The sequence below is a fragment of the Trachypithecus francoisi genome, unplaced genomic scaffold (assembly GCF_009764315.1).
Source record: "Trachypithecus francoisi isolate TF-2019V2 unplaced genomic scaffold, Tfra_2.0 Lachesis_group9, whole genome shotgun sequence".
In the NCBI taxonomy this organism is placed as follows: Eukaryota; Metazoa; Chordata; class Mammalia; order Primates; family Cercopithecidae; genus Trachypithecus; species Trachypithecus francoisi.
The window spans coordinates 43,711,374-43,729,888 of NW_022681474.1; the positions used below are offsets into that span (position 1 = coordinate 43,711,374).

General features: G+C 54.4%; 1 protein-coding gene across 1 annotated transcript in view; it reads right to left on the bottom strand.

Annotated features, from left to right (window-relative positions):
- ZCCHC24 (zinc finger CCHC-type containing 24) overlaps positions 1 to 17,094 on the bottom strand; it is a 64,225-nt gene extending 47,131 nt beyond the window's left edge. Inside the window, exons 1-2 of the mRNA XM_033209413.1 lie at positions 16,670 to 17,094; positions 3,940 to 4,140 (exon numbers count right to left, since the gene is read on the bottom strand). Of these exons, the coding sequence (XP_033065304.1) occupies positions 3,940 to 4,140; positions 16,670 to 16,915 (447 nt within the window). The 5' untranslated portion in view covers positions 16,916 to 17,094. The remainder of the gene's footprint in view (positions 1 to 3,939; positions 4,141 to 16,669) is intronic.
- Positions 17,095 to 18,515: the final 1,421 nt, after the last annotated feature.

Below are 18,515 nucleotides of genomic sequence, written 5' to 3' on the forward strand. Positions count from 1 at the left end.
AGATTAAAGTGGAAGTTAATGAGATAAATAATAGAAAAAAAATAGAGAAAATCAACTAAACCAAAAGTTTGTTCTTTGAAAAGTCCAAAATAATTGACAAAACTTTAGCTAGATTGAACAAGAAAAAAGAGAGGACTCAAATTCCAAGGATCGGAAATGAAAGAAAGAACATTATTAATGACCTTACAGAAATAAAAAGGATTATAAGGGAATACTATGGACAACTGTATGCCAACAAATTAGACAAATTAGATAAAATGGACAAATGCCCAGGAAGATGCAAACTATAGTAACTGAGTCAAAAAAGAAATTTTAAAAAAATCAGAATAGGTCTATAATGAGTGAAGAACTCACAGCAATCATCAAAAATCTACCCACAAAAGAAGGCCGTGCTCAGATGGCATCACAGGTGAATTCTATCAAACATCTGAAAAAGAATTGGTGCTCATTCTTTACAAACTCTTCCAGAAAATACAACAGGAAGGAACACTTCCTGACACACTATAACATGGATGAACCATGAAAATACTATGCTAAGTGAAAGAAGCCAGTCATAAAAGACCACATATTACATGATTCTAGTTACATGAAATGTCCAGAATAGAGAGAGTTAGAAAGAGAGAAATAGATGAGTAGTTATGGATGCGAGGGGATCGATGATCAAGAGGTGATACCTGGGCCAGGCGAGGGGGCTCACGCCTATAATCCCAGCTCTTTGGGAGGCTGAGGCAGGTGGATCACTTGAGACCAGGAGCTTGAGACCAGCCTGGCCAACATGGTGAAACCCTGTCTCCACTAAAAACAGAAAAATTAGCCGGGCATGGTGGCAGGGCCTGGATTCCCAGCTACTTGGGAGGCTGAGGCACGAGAATCACTTGAACCTGGGAGGTGGAGGTTGCAGTGAGCCGAGATGATGCCACTGCACTCCAGCCTGGGCAACAGAGCCAGACTCTGTCTCAAAAAATAAAAAAAAAAAGAGGTGATACCTAAGGAATATGAAATTCCTTTCCGAGATGATGACAATATTCTCTGATTGAGGTGACAGACAGCTGCACAACTCTGGGCATATACGAAAATCACTGAATTGTACACTTCAAATGGGAATTATATGGTAAGTGAATTATATCTCACAAAGCTGTTCCCAAGAAAATCATTCTACTTTCAAATATTATGGAAGTTAGGTTCTAACACACTATTTCATTTGTGACACAGGTTTCTTTCTGAGGTTTACAAAAGCCCTGTCAACCCGTTCCTCCCTTCAGGGAGCCTTGCACTGAGCACTGCTGTGTGTGAGGTTCCTTTAGCTGGCGTGGTCAGATGGTGAGGAGCACAGAGATGAATCCAGCCCAGCACCTGCCCCTGGAGCTATGGTCAGGTGAGCGGTAGACAGCATCCAATCAGGTTCCAGCCTGCCCAAATACCTAGTGCCTTGCCAGGTGGGTGCATTCTTCATAGTGACCCAAAGGAGAAGAAAATGCTAGCCAACATTTACTAAGCACTTCCTGTGTGCCAGGGACTGTGCTAAGCACCTTCCATGCATAGTTTCACTGTGTCCTCACAATACCCTGGGTGTCAGTGTTCTCCTTAGCCTCATGGGACAGGTGATAAAACTGATGCTGCGAGCTTCTGTCTGCCCTCCCACCACTCATTAAGGGAGGAGGAAGGTGCCTGGGCCTTCAGGAGTGCAGAACAGAATCAAGTTTGGGATGGAGCCAGGAGAAGGCCTCAGTCAGCTCCAGTGAGAAACTGAGACCCCACCGATCATGTGGGTCTTAGCTTGGAGTGACATGGAGGTCAAGGAGGCAAAGAACATGGAGATTCCGAGACTGGGGATCTTGTTCTGCCCTCTCCACCTCCCCAAGACTGTACAATGAGGCCGCTGCTCCTCCTTCTGCCATAGAGCTAAGAATCCGATATGAGATGATGATCTCTATGAAGGAAGATCCCATGTTAGCGCTGTGCTGGAAGGTGCCAGGGACCCTCTGCCCCAGCATTTAGAAGAGCTCTGGCTCTGTCAGGAGAGAGGATGGTGCATGCATGTGTACATACACTCATACATACACACACACACACACACACACCCTCTGCCATCCCCGGGCCTCTGGCTCACATCCATTGCCTTTGGATATTGGTCACCCTGGGGGAGGCCCTGCCACCCTTCTCCAAAGCCCTTCTCCTGGAGGCATTCCCAGGCTGCCAGCCCAGAGTGAGCGTACCTCCTTGGGGCCCCAGAGCCCCTGTTGATGCCTGAGTGTCACCTGCCTGCCTGGATTAAAATCCCAGCTCTTTCACTGATAGCTCAATAATCCTGTGTGAGTCCCTTCCTCCCTCGAAGCATCTGTTTCACCATGGAAAATGAGGCAAATAGAGCACTTAACACATAGAGTAGTTTCATTAAATGGAACACTGCTTGGAGAGCACTCAGTACAGTGCCTGTCTCCTTAATGGAGCTCAGTCTGGCTCTGCCCACTTCCCAGGCTGTAGGCAGGGGATGAGGGAGGCTTGTTGTGGATGGCTGTGTGCACATGAGCTGGGGGCCGCTGTGCTGGGGCTCAGCTGGACAAAGTGCAACAGGCTATGGACTGCACAGGCCATGAGCATGGCCTTAAGGACCAACCAGATCCTCAGTCGCCTGTTTGCCCCGATTCTATCCAGAGAACCCCAGGGGGACTGAGGGTGCTCACTCTCTGCTGGGAGCCACTCATGCCAATGGCCTCCTGCTTACTATGTATATTGAGGGGGAGGACAGGACCCACTGGGAATGTGGGGTCTGCAGGAAAGTCGTCAGTGGGTCAGCTCCCACTATGTATGTGGAGTCTGTGATGGGGGCACACGGATCACCTGGGGACCTTGCTAAGATGCTGCTTTGGGTGGGCCTGAGAGCCTGCATTTGTAATAGCTCCCTGAAGGCACTGATGCATGTCTGCCAGGGCTGTACTCTAAGCGGCAAGGACCTGAAGCGTGGTGTGGCCGTTTCTGAGCAGAGTTTGGGAATGTAATGAATGACAAGCACATCTTGGCCTCCCACTGGTCCTGCAGGGACCCAGCCCCACCCAACCACGCATCGGTTTCCAACATCTGGAGGGGAACACTACATGCATTTCCAGAGTTTCCAGGATTCCATTTCCATTACAAATGTAAAGTAAAAGTAATGCCACATTATTAACAAAAGTTGGAAAATAGGAAAAACTAATAGGAAAAAAAATCACTGATAATCTCATGCTGTATTTAAAATGACTGCTACCTTCTCTTCCAAGGATCCCTAAGCCATGTATATCAGGGTCAGGGACCATCCTGTGGGTGGGCTGGCACAGTAGGCCCACTCTGTCACACTGAAGCATTGGGTCAGGTGGGGGCCTGGATCTGCCCACCCCTTCTCACTCCAAGAAAGAGATGCTCCGCCCTGCACTGCCTGAAGCCTTCGCCCAGATCTATCCTGGGAGTACAGAGTGCGGGGCAGGGTCCCTCCCCTCTTCCCTCACAGGCTGAGGAGGCAGAGGTGGGGTCCGGGGGAGGGGGTGCACATCTGGATTCCTGGCCCAGAGCCTGCATTCCTTCCCCGTGAATGTGATGAGATGGGGCCTCCAGGGAGCTGTGAGGAGGCTGCCCCCTCAGAACAGGCCCTACCTAGCAAAAATGACTGGTGGAGACCTGAAGGCACAGAACCTCCTTTGGGGGCCCAGTTTAGGTCTAAAAATCTCCCACCCTGATTGCTGACCAACCAGCGTAGGCCGAAGATGGGCCTCTGTCCTGACCACAGCAGCCAGCCTTGCCTTAGAAATCCCAGTGGGGACAAAAGGGTAGAGGCCAGAGGGCCACAGGGCCCCTCATTGGTGGAAGGGGCCCTGGGGACACCGCTTTGCCTGCCCCACCCACAGGAGCCTGTCCGCAGGTCAGTAGGGGAGCCCAAGAGCATCCCCTGGGCCAGAGCTGCCTTACCTGGGGGCAATCCTTGATGTAGTGTCCTTTGTTGAAGCACAGGTGGCACAGGTAGTTGGGTGGGGGCCGCTTGCTGGGCTTGCGGGCCTCGGAGGTGAGGGTCAGGTCTGAGAAGTGCTCGGTGAGGGAGCTGAGGCCATCGGCAATGTTGTTGAGGGAGCCGTAGGGCGACGCGCCCTTGTACACACTGTTGCTCAGTGCCTGTGGGAGACAGAGGCATATACCCTGCAGCTGCGGCCCTGAGACAGAGGCATACACGCTGCAGCCACGGCCCTGGGACACAGGCACACACGCTGCAGCCACGGCCCTGGGACAGAGGCACACACGCTGCAGCCGCGGCCCTGGGAGAAGTTCCATAACCCCCAGCCCAAACACTCGCATGGATTCACACTGAGTCTTCAGCTTGAGGGCTATGGGCTCCAGAAGCCTGAGTTCAGATCCCAACTAGTGTATCTCCATGGACAAGCCAGTTAACTACTCTGGGCCTCGGTGACCCTGTCTGTAAAATGGGCCTAGTAACAACTCCTCCTAGGGTTTCTATGAGACTAAAACGAGGTCACTAATGGAAAGTGGTTTATCTCATGCCTGGTACTTCAGAACCACTCAGTAAATGGCGATGATGATGATGGCTATCATTATTATTACCATTAGTTATTAACATACTGCCACAAGGTAAGAACATAGAGTAGAAAGCAACCTGTCAGATTTGGGGCTCTGGGGTGACTTTAGGAAAGTCACTGCTGCCTCAGTTTCCCCACTTTGTAAGGAAGGGGAACGTCAGCTTGCAGCATTGCTCCCGCTTCACACTAGCGAAGGCTGAAGCCCAGCCCTTTGCCAGGTTTCCTGCAGGCCAAGGCTTATGTAGTCTGTGTGTGGGGAGCCCTCAGCCCGGCCCAAGCCACCTCTCTGGAAGCCCAAGGAGGGAAGTGGTCCATCTCTCTCACCTCCAGATGACAGGAACCAGACATCTTGCTTAGTTTCACAGCAGACGTGGCCCAGGCCCCCTCCTGGTATATACAGCCTCTATTTATAGGAGTCACGGGCTCCGGGCTGCCTGGCGCACTGGAATTTAGCGAAGGTGGAGCTGGCAGGGAGCAGCCAGTGGTCCCCCTTTCCTGGAGCAAGGCCAAGGCTGAAAGAGGTGGCCTCCTCAGGAGGGTCAACCACAAATCTGGGCTTGGGGCTTGGGTATCTCCTGGCCCCAGCACAGGTGCCCAAGAACTGCAGGAATAAGCTACGGACCTTGGGGGGCCTTGTGTCTGATGGGGAGACAAGGATTTATTTTTGGGAGTTCCAGCCTGAAGGAGAAGCAGGGCCCCTGAAAGGAAGGGCCTCAGGCTCCCTTACAAAGATGGGGCAGACAGGAGCCCAGGCTGGGGACAGTCCTTTCTGTGTTCCCTTAGCATAGGAAGGGGAGGGAGGCAAGCTGCGGGCTGGCCCCAGGGCACAGGGCACAGCCTTGTCTCCCCTAGTTGAAGTAGATCCTACTTTGCACAAGTATGTGTCCCAGCCACCCGACTGTTTCCATCTGCAGGCATCTGCCACTCCCCTCCTAGCGACATGGTCCTCATCATCTGGGTGTCACTAATGTTCTTGGTGCCTCAGGGCACATGGCTGTATGACCACAGCCCTTTCCTTCTGGGCCTCTGTTCCCTCTCGTGTGCATCTGGAGCAGAGCCTGGGATGTGGAAGGAAAGACACAGACGCCACATCCGGCGCAGGCCAGCCCAGCACACAGTCATCTATAGAGATTGGGAAGGATGTCAATGGGTCCTACTGACTGTAACTTCTCTATCACTGCCCGGCCTGACCACCAAATCCAGAGTGGAAGATTCCACATCGACCTGCGTTCAGCCTGAGGGGGACTGCAGCTCTCAGATAAGCCCAAGATGGAGCAGTCCACCCTGAGAAGCAGAGGGTCCCCCATCCCTGGAGCTGTGGGAGCCAATGGGGGTCGACCTTCCAGGGTGCGGGGGAGAGTTCTGATAAAAACCAGATCAGAGGATAATAGTGACACAGACCAAGCTCTTACTGTGACCCCAGCACTGGAAATTTTGCACATATTGAGAGAGCTGATTCTCCCCACAACTCTATGAGTCACTATCCCATTTTACAGATTACATGAGTGTACCCAAACCTGCACTGAATGACCTGGGAAGCTTATAACAAATAGTTTTCTGGGCCTCACCTCAGACCTACCAAAGCAGCCACCTGGAATTGAAGGCCTGAAATCTGTATTTCTAGATGTGTGGCAAAATATACACAACAAAATTGACCATTTTAATGGTTTTTAAGTGTACAGTTGAGTGGCATTAAGAGCATTCACGCTGCTGGGCAGCCATCGCCACCATCCAGCTCCAGAACTTTTTCATCTTCCCAGACTGAAACTCCATCCCCATGAAGCAACAACACCCCCGCCTACTGCAGCCCAATCTGTATTTTTCAAGCTCCCCCAGGCAATTAAGGTACAACCAGCACTGTCCCACCCAGCCCTGGAGCACCTGGACTTCCCAACCATCAGGGTCTCCCCTTATCTTGACTCTAAGACTTTCCCCACACCAGAAGGCCCCCTCCCCCTCCAAATCCGCCCCAGCCTCCCAGAGAAAAGTTCATCCAAACAAGAAACTTGAAGCCCCAAATGGTGTGACTCACCCTCATGGCTGGGAAACACAATTTCACAAATAACAACCCACTTATTATTTTTTTCTTTTTCTTCCTTTCTTTCTTTCCTTCGGGTTTTTTTTTTTTCCCCCCTGGATAAGATTTAAGCAAGTCCACAGGAATCAGGCTGTTTGGCAGCAAATTGTCAAGAGGAAGGGGAAGTTTGGTGGGTGCCAGAAAGTGCACTAATTACACCCTGAAAAACCTCTCCCCCATCTTGCGGCCATGGTCCCCTGCCCACGGACGGCCCCACAGGCATCCCTGGGCAGTCAGAGGCCTCTAAGCGGGTGCCTTCTCCTTGGCAGCTTGACACCCCACCCTCTGGAGGGCCACAGCCTTGCTGCTGCCCCAGGCAGCTCCACGGTGACAGAAGCGAGGCCAGAGCTTCCCCTCCTCATGGCCTTTCCACCTCTAGTGCCCTCCAGCCTGTCTGCAGGGAATTAGGGCCCTTCCCCAAGCCCTAATTCCAGACGAACACTACCATAGAGCCGAAAGGGCAGAGACCATCAGCTGACCCCACCTCATTCCCACATGACAGATGGGGAAACTGAGGCCCACAGGGGCACAGGGACGCAGACCAGGGCACCCAGCCAGGCCCCAGGGCCAGAAGTCCCGCTTGGCTGGCCGGTGTGAAGGGTGGGTGGGGCAGTGAGCTGCTTCCTCTCCGAAGCCCCGTTTGAGCTCGGGCCAGGGAGGTGAAAGGCAAATCAGCCTCCTGGTTGTTTCCACAGCCTGTGGGGACTGGATGGAACAGAGGCCAGGACACAGAGCTCTATCCTTTCCTGCTCGGAGCTGGGGCTTGGTCAACTGGGTTTCCCACCTCTACAGTGTAAAATGGAGCGGGGAAGAAGGGCGACCTTGCCGATCCCTGCGGTCCTGCTTTCCTAGGGTCCAGACACCAGGGTCCTGAGAGATGCCCCTGGAGCCTGGCATGCAGAGGCCAACACAGGCACCATCTGTTCTGTGGCCTTCCTTCCGTGGCTGGAGCGCAAGGCATCCCTAGAAACGTTCATCTATAGGCCCTAACCCTGCTCCTCCCACCATGCCCACCGTGCAGCTCTGCCTTTCTCCCTCCGCACTTGCTGCCTCACCCTGGGAATGCTCTTCTCTGTGTCCATCCAGAACCCCTCCAGGGCCTGGCTCCAGATCGGGCTCTAACTCCAGGGTTTTGGCCTTGACCCCATCCCTTCCCCTTACTCAGGCCTCAGGCTCCAAGGAAAAGCATGAAAAGCACAGATCCAGGTGCTCCTGAAGTTCCCCCTGGCCACAGAGGCCCCGACCCCCACCAGAGGCCTCGCTGACCCCTCTGACCCCAGTGTAGCCCAGTCCAGCACTGTGGTTGGCAGGAGGGGTGGCAGGGATCATGGCGCAGCCCCTCCTGAGTGACAGGTGGAGCTCTGAAGTCGGTCTCTAATCTCTCCCCACATGTGAGGCCTCCTGACCTCTCCCATAAGGCTGGACATCCCTGAAGACAAAAGTTCTGCAACCCTCCATTGCCCCACAGCCTGCCCTGGGTGCAGATGGTCACCAGCAAGGAAGAGCCTGCCCACTTGACAGACAGGGTGACAGATGCCCTAGCGGTCTTCTCATTTCCATGGGCCAAGTGGAGGGGCATTCCCACCTTAGATTAGGCTGCACTGGGCACTAATGCAGGGCACACCCACTTATGGGGTAAGTGGAAGCCCTTGGGCCATCTAGGCCCAAATCACCAGCCTTAGGGAAGAGGCCACCTCTCTTTCCTCCCTAGGTCAGTGACCCCAGCAGCTAGCAGGAAGCATGTGACCCTCACACCACATCTGGGGGACCGTGCATCACACTCCTGCCCAGTGCTGGAAATTCTCCAGGGTTTTTGCTTGGGTGTTGGGGAAAGGTAGGTAGGAAGACATTATAGTTTACTTTTTTTTTTTTTTTTTGAGACAGGGTCTCACTGTTCTTACTCTGTCACCCAGGCTGGAGTGCAGTGGCACAATCACAGCTCACTGCAGCCTACTGTTCCTGGGCTCAGGTGATTCTCCCACGTCAGCCTCTCAAGTAGGTAAGACAATAGGTGCATGGCACCACGACTGGCTGATTTTTTGTATTTATTATTTGTAGAGATGAGGTTTCACCATGTTGCACAGGCAGGTCTCAAACTCCTGGGCTCAAGTGATTTGCCTGCCTCGGCCTCCCAAAATGCTGGGATTATAGGCATGAGTCACTGTGCTCGGCCTGTGGTTTACTCTGATCAAGTGGTGTGTCATATATTTGACTAAATCCTTTACCTTTCTTAGTCCCTTCATACCTGGCAAGAATACTATTCAAATGGGCATTACTGGCCCCATATTATAGAGCTAGAAACTGAGGCCCAGAGAGGCTGAGTGATTTGTCCAAGGTAACACAGCCAGCACATGTTGCCCTGTTATATTTCAGCCTCCACATGGTCTCCAAGGCTTGACCTCCCCTATAGGAAGGGGAATCAGAGGAAAATGCCAGGTGCAGACCACTCTCCTTGGCACGGAGCCCTGTGACATCATATGCTAAGCCCCTCAGCCCTTGCAAGATGAGGGACCAGTGTCTCTGGGCTGCATGAGGGATGCAGGCCCTGGGGATGGTGTTTCTGCTGCAGAATACAGGGTACAGAGGCAGAGATTTCCAAGGCTGACTCCAGTTCTCCCCAGAGCCTGACCAGCAGGACTTCTCTTTTCTTCCCTCCCTGCAGGACAGTAAGTAGGCACAGTGGGCGAGGGGTAGCAGGAGTTAGGGCAGGGGGGTAGAGGATGCAGAGGGCAGCCCAGAGGGAGAAGAGAGGGCACAGAGACAGGACAAGAGACAGACAGGAGAGGCAGTGACAGCAGGCAGGATGGAGAGCAGCATGTGCTGGGAAGGCTATGGCCCCAGTGAGACCATGGAGAAGGCAGTGTCTGGGCCAGGCTGCCAGGCAAGGCAGAAGCAAGTGCTGAGTCCTGCTCCCAGGCCTGATAAGGCTCCGGAGGAGGAACTCTGATTTGAGTTCCCAGCTCTGTAGGGGTTCTTTCATCAGCTGAACAACCGCTTTCTTATCCCAAAGCCACCCCTACTCCACCCCACAGACACGCGCGCACACACATGCACCCACACTCCTCTGTTTGGGACAAGAGACCATTCATCTCACAAATGAATCCACCCCTGTCCCAAGGGGATCTGTACTTCCTCCACCTCAGGCATCTATCTGGGGCTGGTCAAACACATACATGTCCGATATACACAGAGGTGGACACCAGCCCATCTCAGGGAGACAAGGAGACAGCCCGTGGGCAAGGTGGGAAGTGAGCCAACGGGAAAACATGGCCACACCTTGACTGAGGGTTTTCAGCTGTGCTCAGCCCCTGACTCTGTTTGTTTCCCAGGTCTAAAGGACAGTGCTGGACTGGCCACGACAGGCACAGCAACCCTTCACCCAGGACCCCAGAGGGCACCACTGCCTCCTGGAGGCCTATTCACCCAGCAAATGTAAAACACAGTTCCCTGGACACAGTCAGTGCTTAGCAAAAGATTCTTATTTAAATCACAAGTCCAGGTTATTTTTGGTGGGGGAGTGGGCAGAGATAAACAAGGAAAGGACCCAGGAAAGGGGGAACAGACAGTGGCAGCAGGACAAAGCAGAGGAGACCTGAGGAGATCCCTTTCCTCCTTGGTTCTAACAGCTGCAGCCCAGGGTCACCACTCACCTGACAGGTGCTCGTGTTTCACAGCTGTACGCCCTCTGCCCAGCTAGTGTATAAGCACTGGGGACCCGGCTGCCTCTTACTGCTAGAGCATATTTGTTGAATGAAAGCAGAGAGCAAGAATATGAGAATCCCAGGACTGGAAAGGACCTGCATATTTAGCTAGACTGTACTTGGTCTGGAGTACCAATGAGGCTTGCAGCCTCCATTGTAGGGGTCCTTGATCTGTGATCCACTGTGGGCATGAAGGTGTGCACGGTCCCCCTGAAATCACATGCAAACATGTGTATATGCATGTGCACGAATGCTTCTGTTCTGTGCATTGTGCTGGCAGCAGAAACTCTAGTTGTCTTCAGAGTCTCAAAGAGGTCCCTAACCAAAGAAGGTCAAGGACCATTCATCAGCATACCCAAGCCTCTGCTGAAACACTTGTAGGGGACAAGGTTTCACTATCTCCCAAGTCAGCTCATTCCAATTAATCAAGAAATCAATAAATAGTTTTTTTCTGTGAGACAAAACAAAAGGCAAAGAAGCCCAGGAGAGTACTTACATGCTCACAAGTCTGGAGGTGGGAGGCAGGAGGGGAGGTTACAATTCAAGACACCCACCCATGTAGAAAACATTAACTGAGCAGCTAGCATGTCCTACGCACTGACTAAGAACCAGATGCCAGGATTACTAAGTAGAAAAGACAAGATTCCTACTCTTAGGGAGCTGACAGTCTAACTACTGAGACAGACACACACATTGCTATTACAGGACAAGACCAATCATTCAGACATGCTTTATAAAAAATTAGCCAGGAGTGGTGGTGGGTGCCTGTAATCCCAACTACTAGGGAGGCTGAGGCAGGAGAATCTCTTGAACCTGGGGGGAAGTGGAGGTTGCAGTGAGAAGAGATCGTGCCACTGCACTCCAGCCTAGGTGACAGAGCCAGATTCAATAAAAATAAATAAATAAATAAAAATAAAATAAAAAGACATGCTTTACCAGAGCACCTACAACTCATCTTTCATAGGCTCACAGCAGCTGGAGAGAGGTCTGCTCCTGGTGGCAGCCAAGTAAAACCCCTCAGAGAAAGGACATCCATTTGTGTCATAAAGAAACCAGTTGGAATGTGTCCATGTACAAGGGCAGGGAATGGCATTTTAGGTAGCAGCAATAGCAAGTGCAGAAGCTTAGAGGAGGGAGATTGCTTGATGTTTTCAGGAACCCCAAGTAGACCAGTATGGCCAGAGAAGGGCTGAATAAAGAATCACATGCCACCACTACCACCACGACACACACACACACACACACAAACAGATCGAGGACTTGAGACCTAGGCTGGAATCCTGGTTCTGCCACTGATCCCCCGAATGCATCGTCTTTCTTTAGAAGAGCCTTAGTTTCCCTATCCAAACAATGGGGATGCTGCACACAGGCTAGGATATTGGTGCAGAAGCAGTAGGAAGTACTCAGTGCCCATCTTCTCTGCTTCTCCTAAAGCAGGCCAGCCCTGGACTCATGCCCCCATGCTGGGTTGATGGGGAGTGGCTGGAACAGGGACATGGTAGGAAATCCAGTACCCGTGACCAGTATCCAGCAATTCCAGAAAGTTTGGGGATCAGGGACAAAATGTCGGAGGCATTGAGGCTTGATAGGATGCCCCTGTCCAGATGGATTGCTGCCTGCCCTCACTGGGACCCGGAGGCTGATCAAGGGGTGGGCAAATCTGGGGACCAATTGCAGGATGGGTCGCAGAGGCAACCCATAGCTGAAACACAGAAGAATTCTAGATCTAGCTCTCCCACTGACTGGCTAGGTGACTTGCCAGGCCTCTGTGTCTTCTTTTGCAAAAAATGGGAGCTATGAGGAAAGAGAGGCCATGAATAGAGCACCACCCAAGAGCAGGGGACTGTTCCACAAGGGCCATCTCCTCCCCAAGCCCTCCTCTGGGTACTGATGGCATCTGGCTCCCTGCCACTGCTACTTACTGATTACTAATGCCGTCTGCTTTCCTCCCTCCCACCTGACTCAGAAGGTCCACGAGGTGTGGTCTTTCCTCTGAGTCCATGCCTGTTCAGTCAACGTAATCTGACAGAGGGAGGGTCAGGTTGCCTCAGCCAACAGCTTCTCAAATGACGGTCCTCCTTGCCTGAGTCACACTTCAGCTTCCCAAGGGTGGCCAAGAGAGCTGGGAGCATCCTCCCAAATTCTGGGCTGGAATAGAATGGCCATTGCTCCCAGGTCCTGGGGCTGTCCCCTAAACACACACAGACCACAAAGGCTGCTGGGAACCCACCAGAGATCCTTAAGCCCACTCTCAAACATGGGCACCTCATACCCTCAGGCAGAAATGTGGCTTTGTTCCACACATCCACACTGGTCAGGCAGCCCGGGAGCTTATCTCCACCTGTTGAGGGCACAGGTGACACATCCAAACCCTCGGGAAACTGTCAAGACCGGGGCCTTTTAGAGCAGGACACTATAGTTACTCCTCTAAGGGTTTTAATGGCCACGTCTGTACAGAAGGGCTGGGCCCAGGTAAAGGCCATCTGTTAAGCCTTGTGACACCCTTGCTACTGTTCTCAAACCACCAATGGGTAGACCTGAGCAGCAAAGAGGAGGTTCATTGCCACAGAGGCTAATGCTCTAGGAAGAGCTTCTTAAAGGTTGGAATTATCGGAACTATCCAACAATGGAGAGGTCTCCCAGGAATAAGCATCCCTGGGCCTGGAGATGTTTGAAAGAACACTGGCAGGTGTCCTAAGCCAAAAATGTTCTCTGCTCAAAGAGGTGTGGGAACTGTCACACTGAAGAAAGGTTAACAGGTTTTGCACTGCAGGACTTCTCAGAGCCTTTACTATGCTAGTGGGCATCGTGTGTTTCCAAGGGAAAGGAAGGACACTGTGTCTTCCAAATGTATTTGGCCACAAAGTCCTTCCCCCAACATTCACAAAGTAGGGGTCTCTTGAGAGTAGGGCCACACCTTCCAGCTACCTCTGTCCCTGGAGAAACAGGGAAAGGGAACAGCTGCCCTAAGAATTCTGCCTGAATGGAGTGAGACAGCCACATCTCCCTGGAGGCTGGGGGGTATAGGGACTACCTGGCAGGGGCTCTGGACAGTCCTCCAAGGGGCCCAAGAGATCATCTTCCCAAGGAGGTAACTCAGCTTTTCTAGAAATGACTCCCATAGTCCCTTTATAACTGTGAATTTAAATTCTAAACAAGCAGGGAAGACCCCATGCAGCCCAGCCCCCATTCTGTCTAAGAACTGCCTTCCTTGGGTACCTGGAGAGAGAGAAGGGGCTCAGCCAAGGGCCTTAGGAATCCCTTTCTGAAAGTGTATCGTCGTTGCCATAGATCAGGTTTTTGAAACTGGGTTTCACGGGGCCTACTTTGTAGACCCAGAAGCCTTTTAAGAAACTGTGCAAGGTGCTTGTGTCCGCTTCGGCCTGGCACCCTCACCACAAGCTGGGAAGTCCCCACAAGAATCCAAGTCACCTCCTGGTGCTTGCTCCTGCACCAGGAACTCTGGTGTGAACTCTGCCATCTCTCTCTCTGCTCTCAGGGCCAGTGTGCCACTCAGAACCCTTGGCTTATCTTCAGCTTCCAGAGCCGAGGTTCCAGGGGCACAATGGGCTTCTGTGCCCCTATGTCCTCACCCCCTCCAAATCCCAGCTGCATTCATGGTGTTTTGCTATTGTGGTGAGAGTAGCCTGGGGGTGGTGCGGGAGGGGGTGGGCTCTTGGCACAGGGGCTGGTGCAGACAGGCCGTGGTCAGTGGTCAGCATGCAAGTCACATCCACAGGCACTACCACTGGGCCTGCCAGGCCTCGCACAGAATGGTGATGCTCCTGGGCCCCCTGGGTCCCTTCGTAGAGTCCCCTCCGGCCCACACACGACTTGCTTCCTCTCCGACCAGCCCCTTGGTGGCATTGAGATGGGGGGTATTTTTTCTTGCCTTCTCAGCCAGTTGCTATTTTGGAGCCATATTAGGTCACCAGCTAAGCCCTGGGTGCAGGAAAGGCCTGTCCCCAGGAACACAGCTGAGGCTTTGAGAGGGTTTAGGAGGCAAAGTGGGTGGGGGGGGCGGGTGAGGATGAGTGAGCCTGAAGCCAAGAGAGCCTTCCGGAAGTCAGCAGGCACAGCCCGCCATCACCTCCGAGGAAGCCACTGGCCTGTGAGCCAGTGAAGTCCTCAGAGAAGTCCCTCTTGCCTCCCCCAGCCCTCTCTTGTTTGAACAGGTCTCAAATACTATAGATATACCATCCTGGGGTGTAGCAGAGACTAAATGTAACAGATAGGTAAGCTAAGGCCCAGAGGGAGATGGGGTTCCCTGAACTCGGGTCATGAAAGACTTTTCCACACCACTGCACTATACAGTATAACTTTTTCCTGCTCCTTTCACACTATGTGCCTTCATGGGGAAACTGAGGTACGCAGCAATGAAGTGACAGAGGGCAGGTCTCACTGAGCTCCAGTTGGGATCCTGGATGCCAGAAATTTTCAAAAAGCAGCACAACATCCTATTCTCATAGGGTACTCTTGATGGCCCCAAACTCCCAGGTCCTCTCAGGGGAGACCCACAGGTGGGGAACAATGCCACCATGGTAGGGGGAGCAGAGGGAGGCTAGAAGAGGTTGACTAGGGGCCCACACTTGATCTGTGGGTCAAGTTCAGCCTTCTCCCAGGGTGAGAACCTCCCCTGGGGCTCCCACAAGCGCCCCCATCAAATCACCCACCATTCATACCCTATGTCACCTTGTCTGTTTACTCATCCGTGGCCCCCACTAGCCTGTGGTTGTGAATCCCCAGGGCCTGCCCACAGCTCAACAAATGTTTGGTAAGAGAACAAACAACTAAAAACACCATGGACCCAAGAAACACCCCACAAACGGTCCTCCAAAGTCACTGGTCACCTGAAGCCAGTTCCCCGAAGAGGCAGAAAAAGTCTCTTACAAGAAAGAAAGATCTCCAGCCAAGAACCATTCCTCACTTGGAGGGAATGCTTTACAGTTTACAAAGAGCCTTGGCATACAAATGCTTTTGCCTGGCACCAAAGGGTGCACTTCCAGACTCATCTTCCTCCTCTGCACCCAGCCCCCTCCCACACCTGTTCTACCCACACAGGTTAACATGTCAGCCTGGGTAGTACTGGCCTTAGGCCAGCATTTTATATGTCCATGTCTCCCCTAGTAAATAATGGCAGAGTTGAACTCAAGGGCAACCCTCTGCATCCCTCTCTTATCCCCAGCACACCCTTGCATACATAGGCTTTCCTCCCCAACCCGTTCAGGACTCTGACTCTCCTAAAATTCACCGGTGTGCCCAGGTCTGGAAGGAAAGTGACCCCCATGTGTGTCCTCCCCCCAACACATCTCTTGCATCTTTGCAGAGAAAGCCCCCACAAGGGGAGGAAGTGAAGATCACAGATGGGTATCTGAAATTCCCAAATGAGGCAGAAGTAAATGGAGGGAGGGGAGGAGTCCAGCCCACGGAAAGGAGTGGTATCTGGGCAGGCCCTGGAGACTCTTCAAAAAGGGCTGGGAGGTGGTGGCGATCTGTATATTTATCTTGCTGGCAAAGAGGCGCTGCCCAGTCAACTTTGTAACTGAATCTACCAAACAGGCAGACTTTGCAACACAGCCGGCCCAGGTTTCTGCAGAAGGCGCTGGGCAGCTGGAACCTCTCCCCCTTTCTAGACCCCCTCCCAAGAGCTCAAGAGGATTTCCCTTTCATTTCCTTCCAGGCTGGGAGGGCTAGGGACAGCGCAGTCTGTGGGGTCAAGCCCTCCGAAACCACTTCCTATGTGGCTGGGGGAGGGCGAGCAGCTGGAGGACTTATCTGGGGTCCCCGAGTGAGAACAACAGGAGAAGCCCTCTGGGCAGTCACTGCTCTCCAGGGTGCCTTTCGGGTCGGGAACAGCAGAGGTCGGAGCAAAGATTTTAGGCCCTTCCAGAGGAGCCCTGAGCAGAATCTGCCCTCTCGGTCCCAGCCCGCAGTGGCCAGGACAAGGATAGGGTTGGGCGTGAGAAGGACACTTGGAAGGGGCTCCCCGCCCAGGCCGCACCCTAGCTGTCTGGAGAAAATCCGGAGACAACCCCTCCTCAACTCCCTCCCCCAACCCCTTTGGAGTAGGGCTGCCCTGGCAGGGAGAGGGGGCGGGAGAGCCCCGCCCCGGCCTGCGCTGCTCCAGCCCAGGCTCAGCCGGGAGGTGACGCGCTCCCGGCACCCCGGGGACTTCGGGCAGCGAGTTTGGCAGAGTTGAACGAAGCCAAGCCAAGCTGGGCCGGGCAATGCGGAGCCAGGCCGCGCCAGGCCAGGAAGAGCGGGTCAGACAGGGAACGGCCCGCCACAGTGGGGCGGTGGGGTGGTGGGCGGGGGCGCGCGGGGGCACCCACCTCTCCGCGCTGCAGCTGGAAGAAGCTGTTGAGATAGCTGGAGTGCAGGGGCGAGCCCAGCTGCTCCGGGCGGCCCTTGCCGAAGGCCAGCTCCGGGGGCGCGGCGCCGGCGGTCGGTTCGGGCCGGAAGGCATCGAAGGCGCTAGCCTGGTGCGTGTCCTGCAGCGACAGGTAGACCCAGTTGAGCAGCTGGGCGGGCTGGTACACCGAGGCGGCGCTCGTGTCGATGGCCGACAGCAGGCTCATTTTGCGGCGGCGGTGCCGGCCCCTCCCCGGCCGCCCGCTCGCGGCCCCCCTCCGCAGCGGAGGGGCGGGCACCGGGGAGCCTGCGCCCACTGCCCGCCTCCCGAACCCCGACGGTGATCGCCCCGCGCCCTGCGCCCCGCGCGCTGCCCGCAGCCGCTGCAGCCACCGCCACCTCCCCCCGACTGTAGCCCCGGCGCGCGCGGGCGGTGGAAGGAGGCAGCGAAAGTTGGGCAGGAAACTTTTGGCCCCGCCCCCTCCGCCCCGCCCACTGCGTCCCGCCCGGCCCGGCGATCCGCTATCTGCCTCGCTGCTGACCCCTCCAGCGGCGGCTCCAGGGGTGGGGTCCACGATGCCCCGCCCACTCCCTGCCCCGCCTGGCACCGTCCTCGCCTTGCATTGGCTGTCTCGTTGAATATGAACCGTCAGGGGCGGGGGCAGAGGGGAGTGAGGCTCATCTGCATATGCAGCACCGACCGAGCCCGCCCATGCGAGGCCCCGCCCAAGCCCCACCTCGCCCCAGCCCGGCCAACCCAGCTCCCAGTGCTGCCGGGAGCTCAGTGCAGCCCCGGCCTAATCAATCTCGTCTCACTCTGTCGTCAGCTCTCGTTTCGTTCTTTCCAAATCCTCCGCAATTATTTAATTTTCACTCACTTTTCCTTTCCTATTTTCCCTCCTTTCTTATACTCTCTCTTTCTCTCTCGGTGTCTCCCGTGTCCGTCGTCTTTCTATGTGGCGCGCTCCGTGTGTGTGTGTGCGTGTGTGTGTGTGTGTGTGTCCTTCTCTTTCACTCTTTCTTGTCTCCTCTCTTCTATTTCCGTCTGCTCTGATGTTTCTCCCTGTCTCTCCCGCTCCTCTCTCAGACGCGCGTACACACACTTCTAACTCCCACTTACACTTCTAACTCCCTCCTCTCGCTATCACCATCGGACCCTCCCCCTCCTACTTAATTCCTTCCATCTGCAGAATCACTTTGCGGGCAGGCTGCGCCAAGGGGGGCCAGGGTTCCTGCCCCAGGAAAGACTCCCCGCCCCCTCCCCCTCTCCCTTCTCCTATTTCTGCTCTGGGCCCGCCTCGCTTCTCGCCCCTCTCCTCCGCCCCGACTCCAGCCCCAGCCCGCCCCGTGCCTTGGCGAGTCGCCAGGACCCCAGCCTGGGCCGGGGGAGCTCGGGAAAGCGGCTGTCACCCATCTTCCTGGGACAACTCAGCTAGTCCAAGACTGCCTGGAGGGAGCCCTGTCCCCGCCTCCGCCGGACACCCCAAGAAGTCCCAGGGCCTTTACCGTCTCTTTCTCCGGGTGGTCTTTGCTGCGCCAGCACCTGGGACCTAGCCCAGAGGAACTCACCGCCTGGCTGGGACCGAGTCATCTCTCCCACCTTCAATCTGGCTCTGGAGCCATTCCGCCCAGCGTTGGAGTGGCAGCTCGGCCACCGCCCAGCGGAATGACCTCTGCGTGACGCCTAACCTCTGCGAGCAAGCCTGTTTTCTCCTCTGTAAAATGGGAGCAGTCATCCTTCCGCCGCCGGGGACGTTTGTGTGCTTCCCAGCTTGGGCTTGGTAAGCGGAAGCTATTCCGTAAAGGACGGCTCTTCCCTGCCACCCA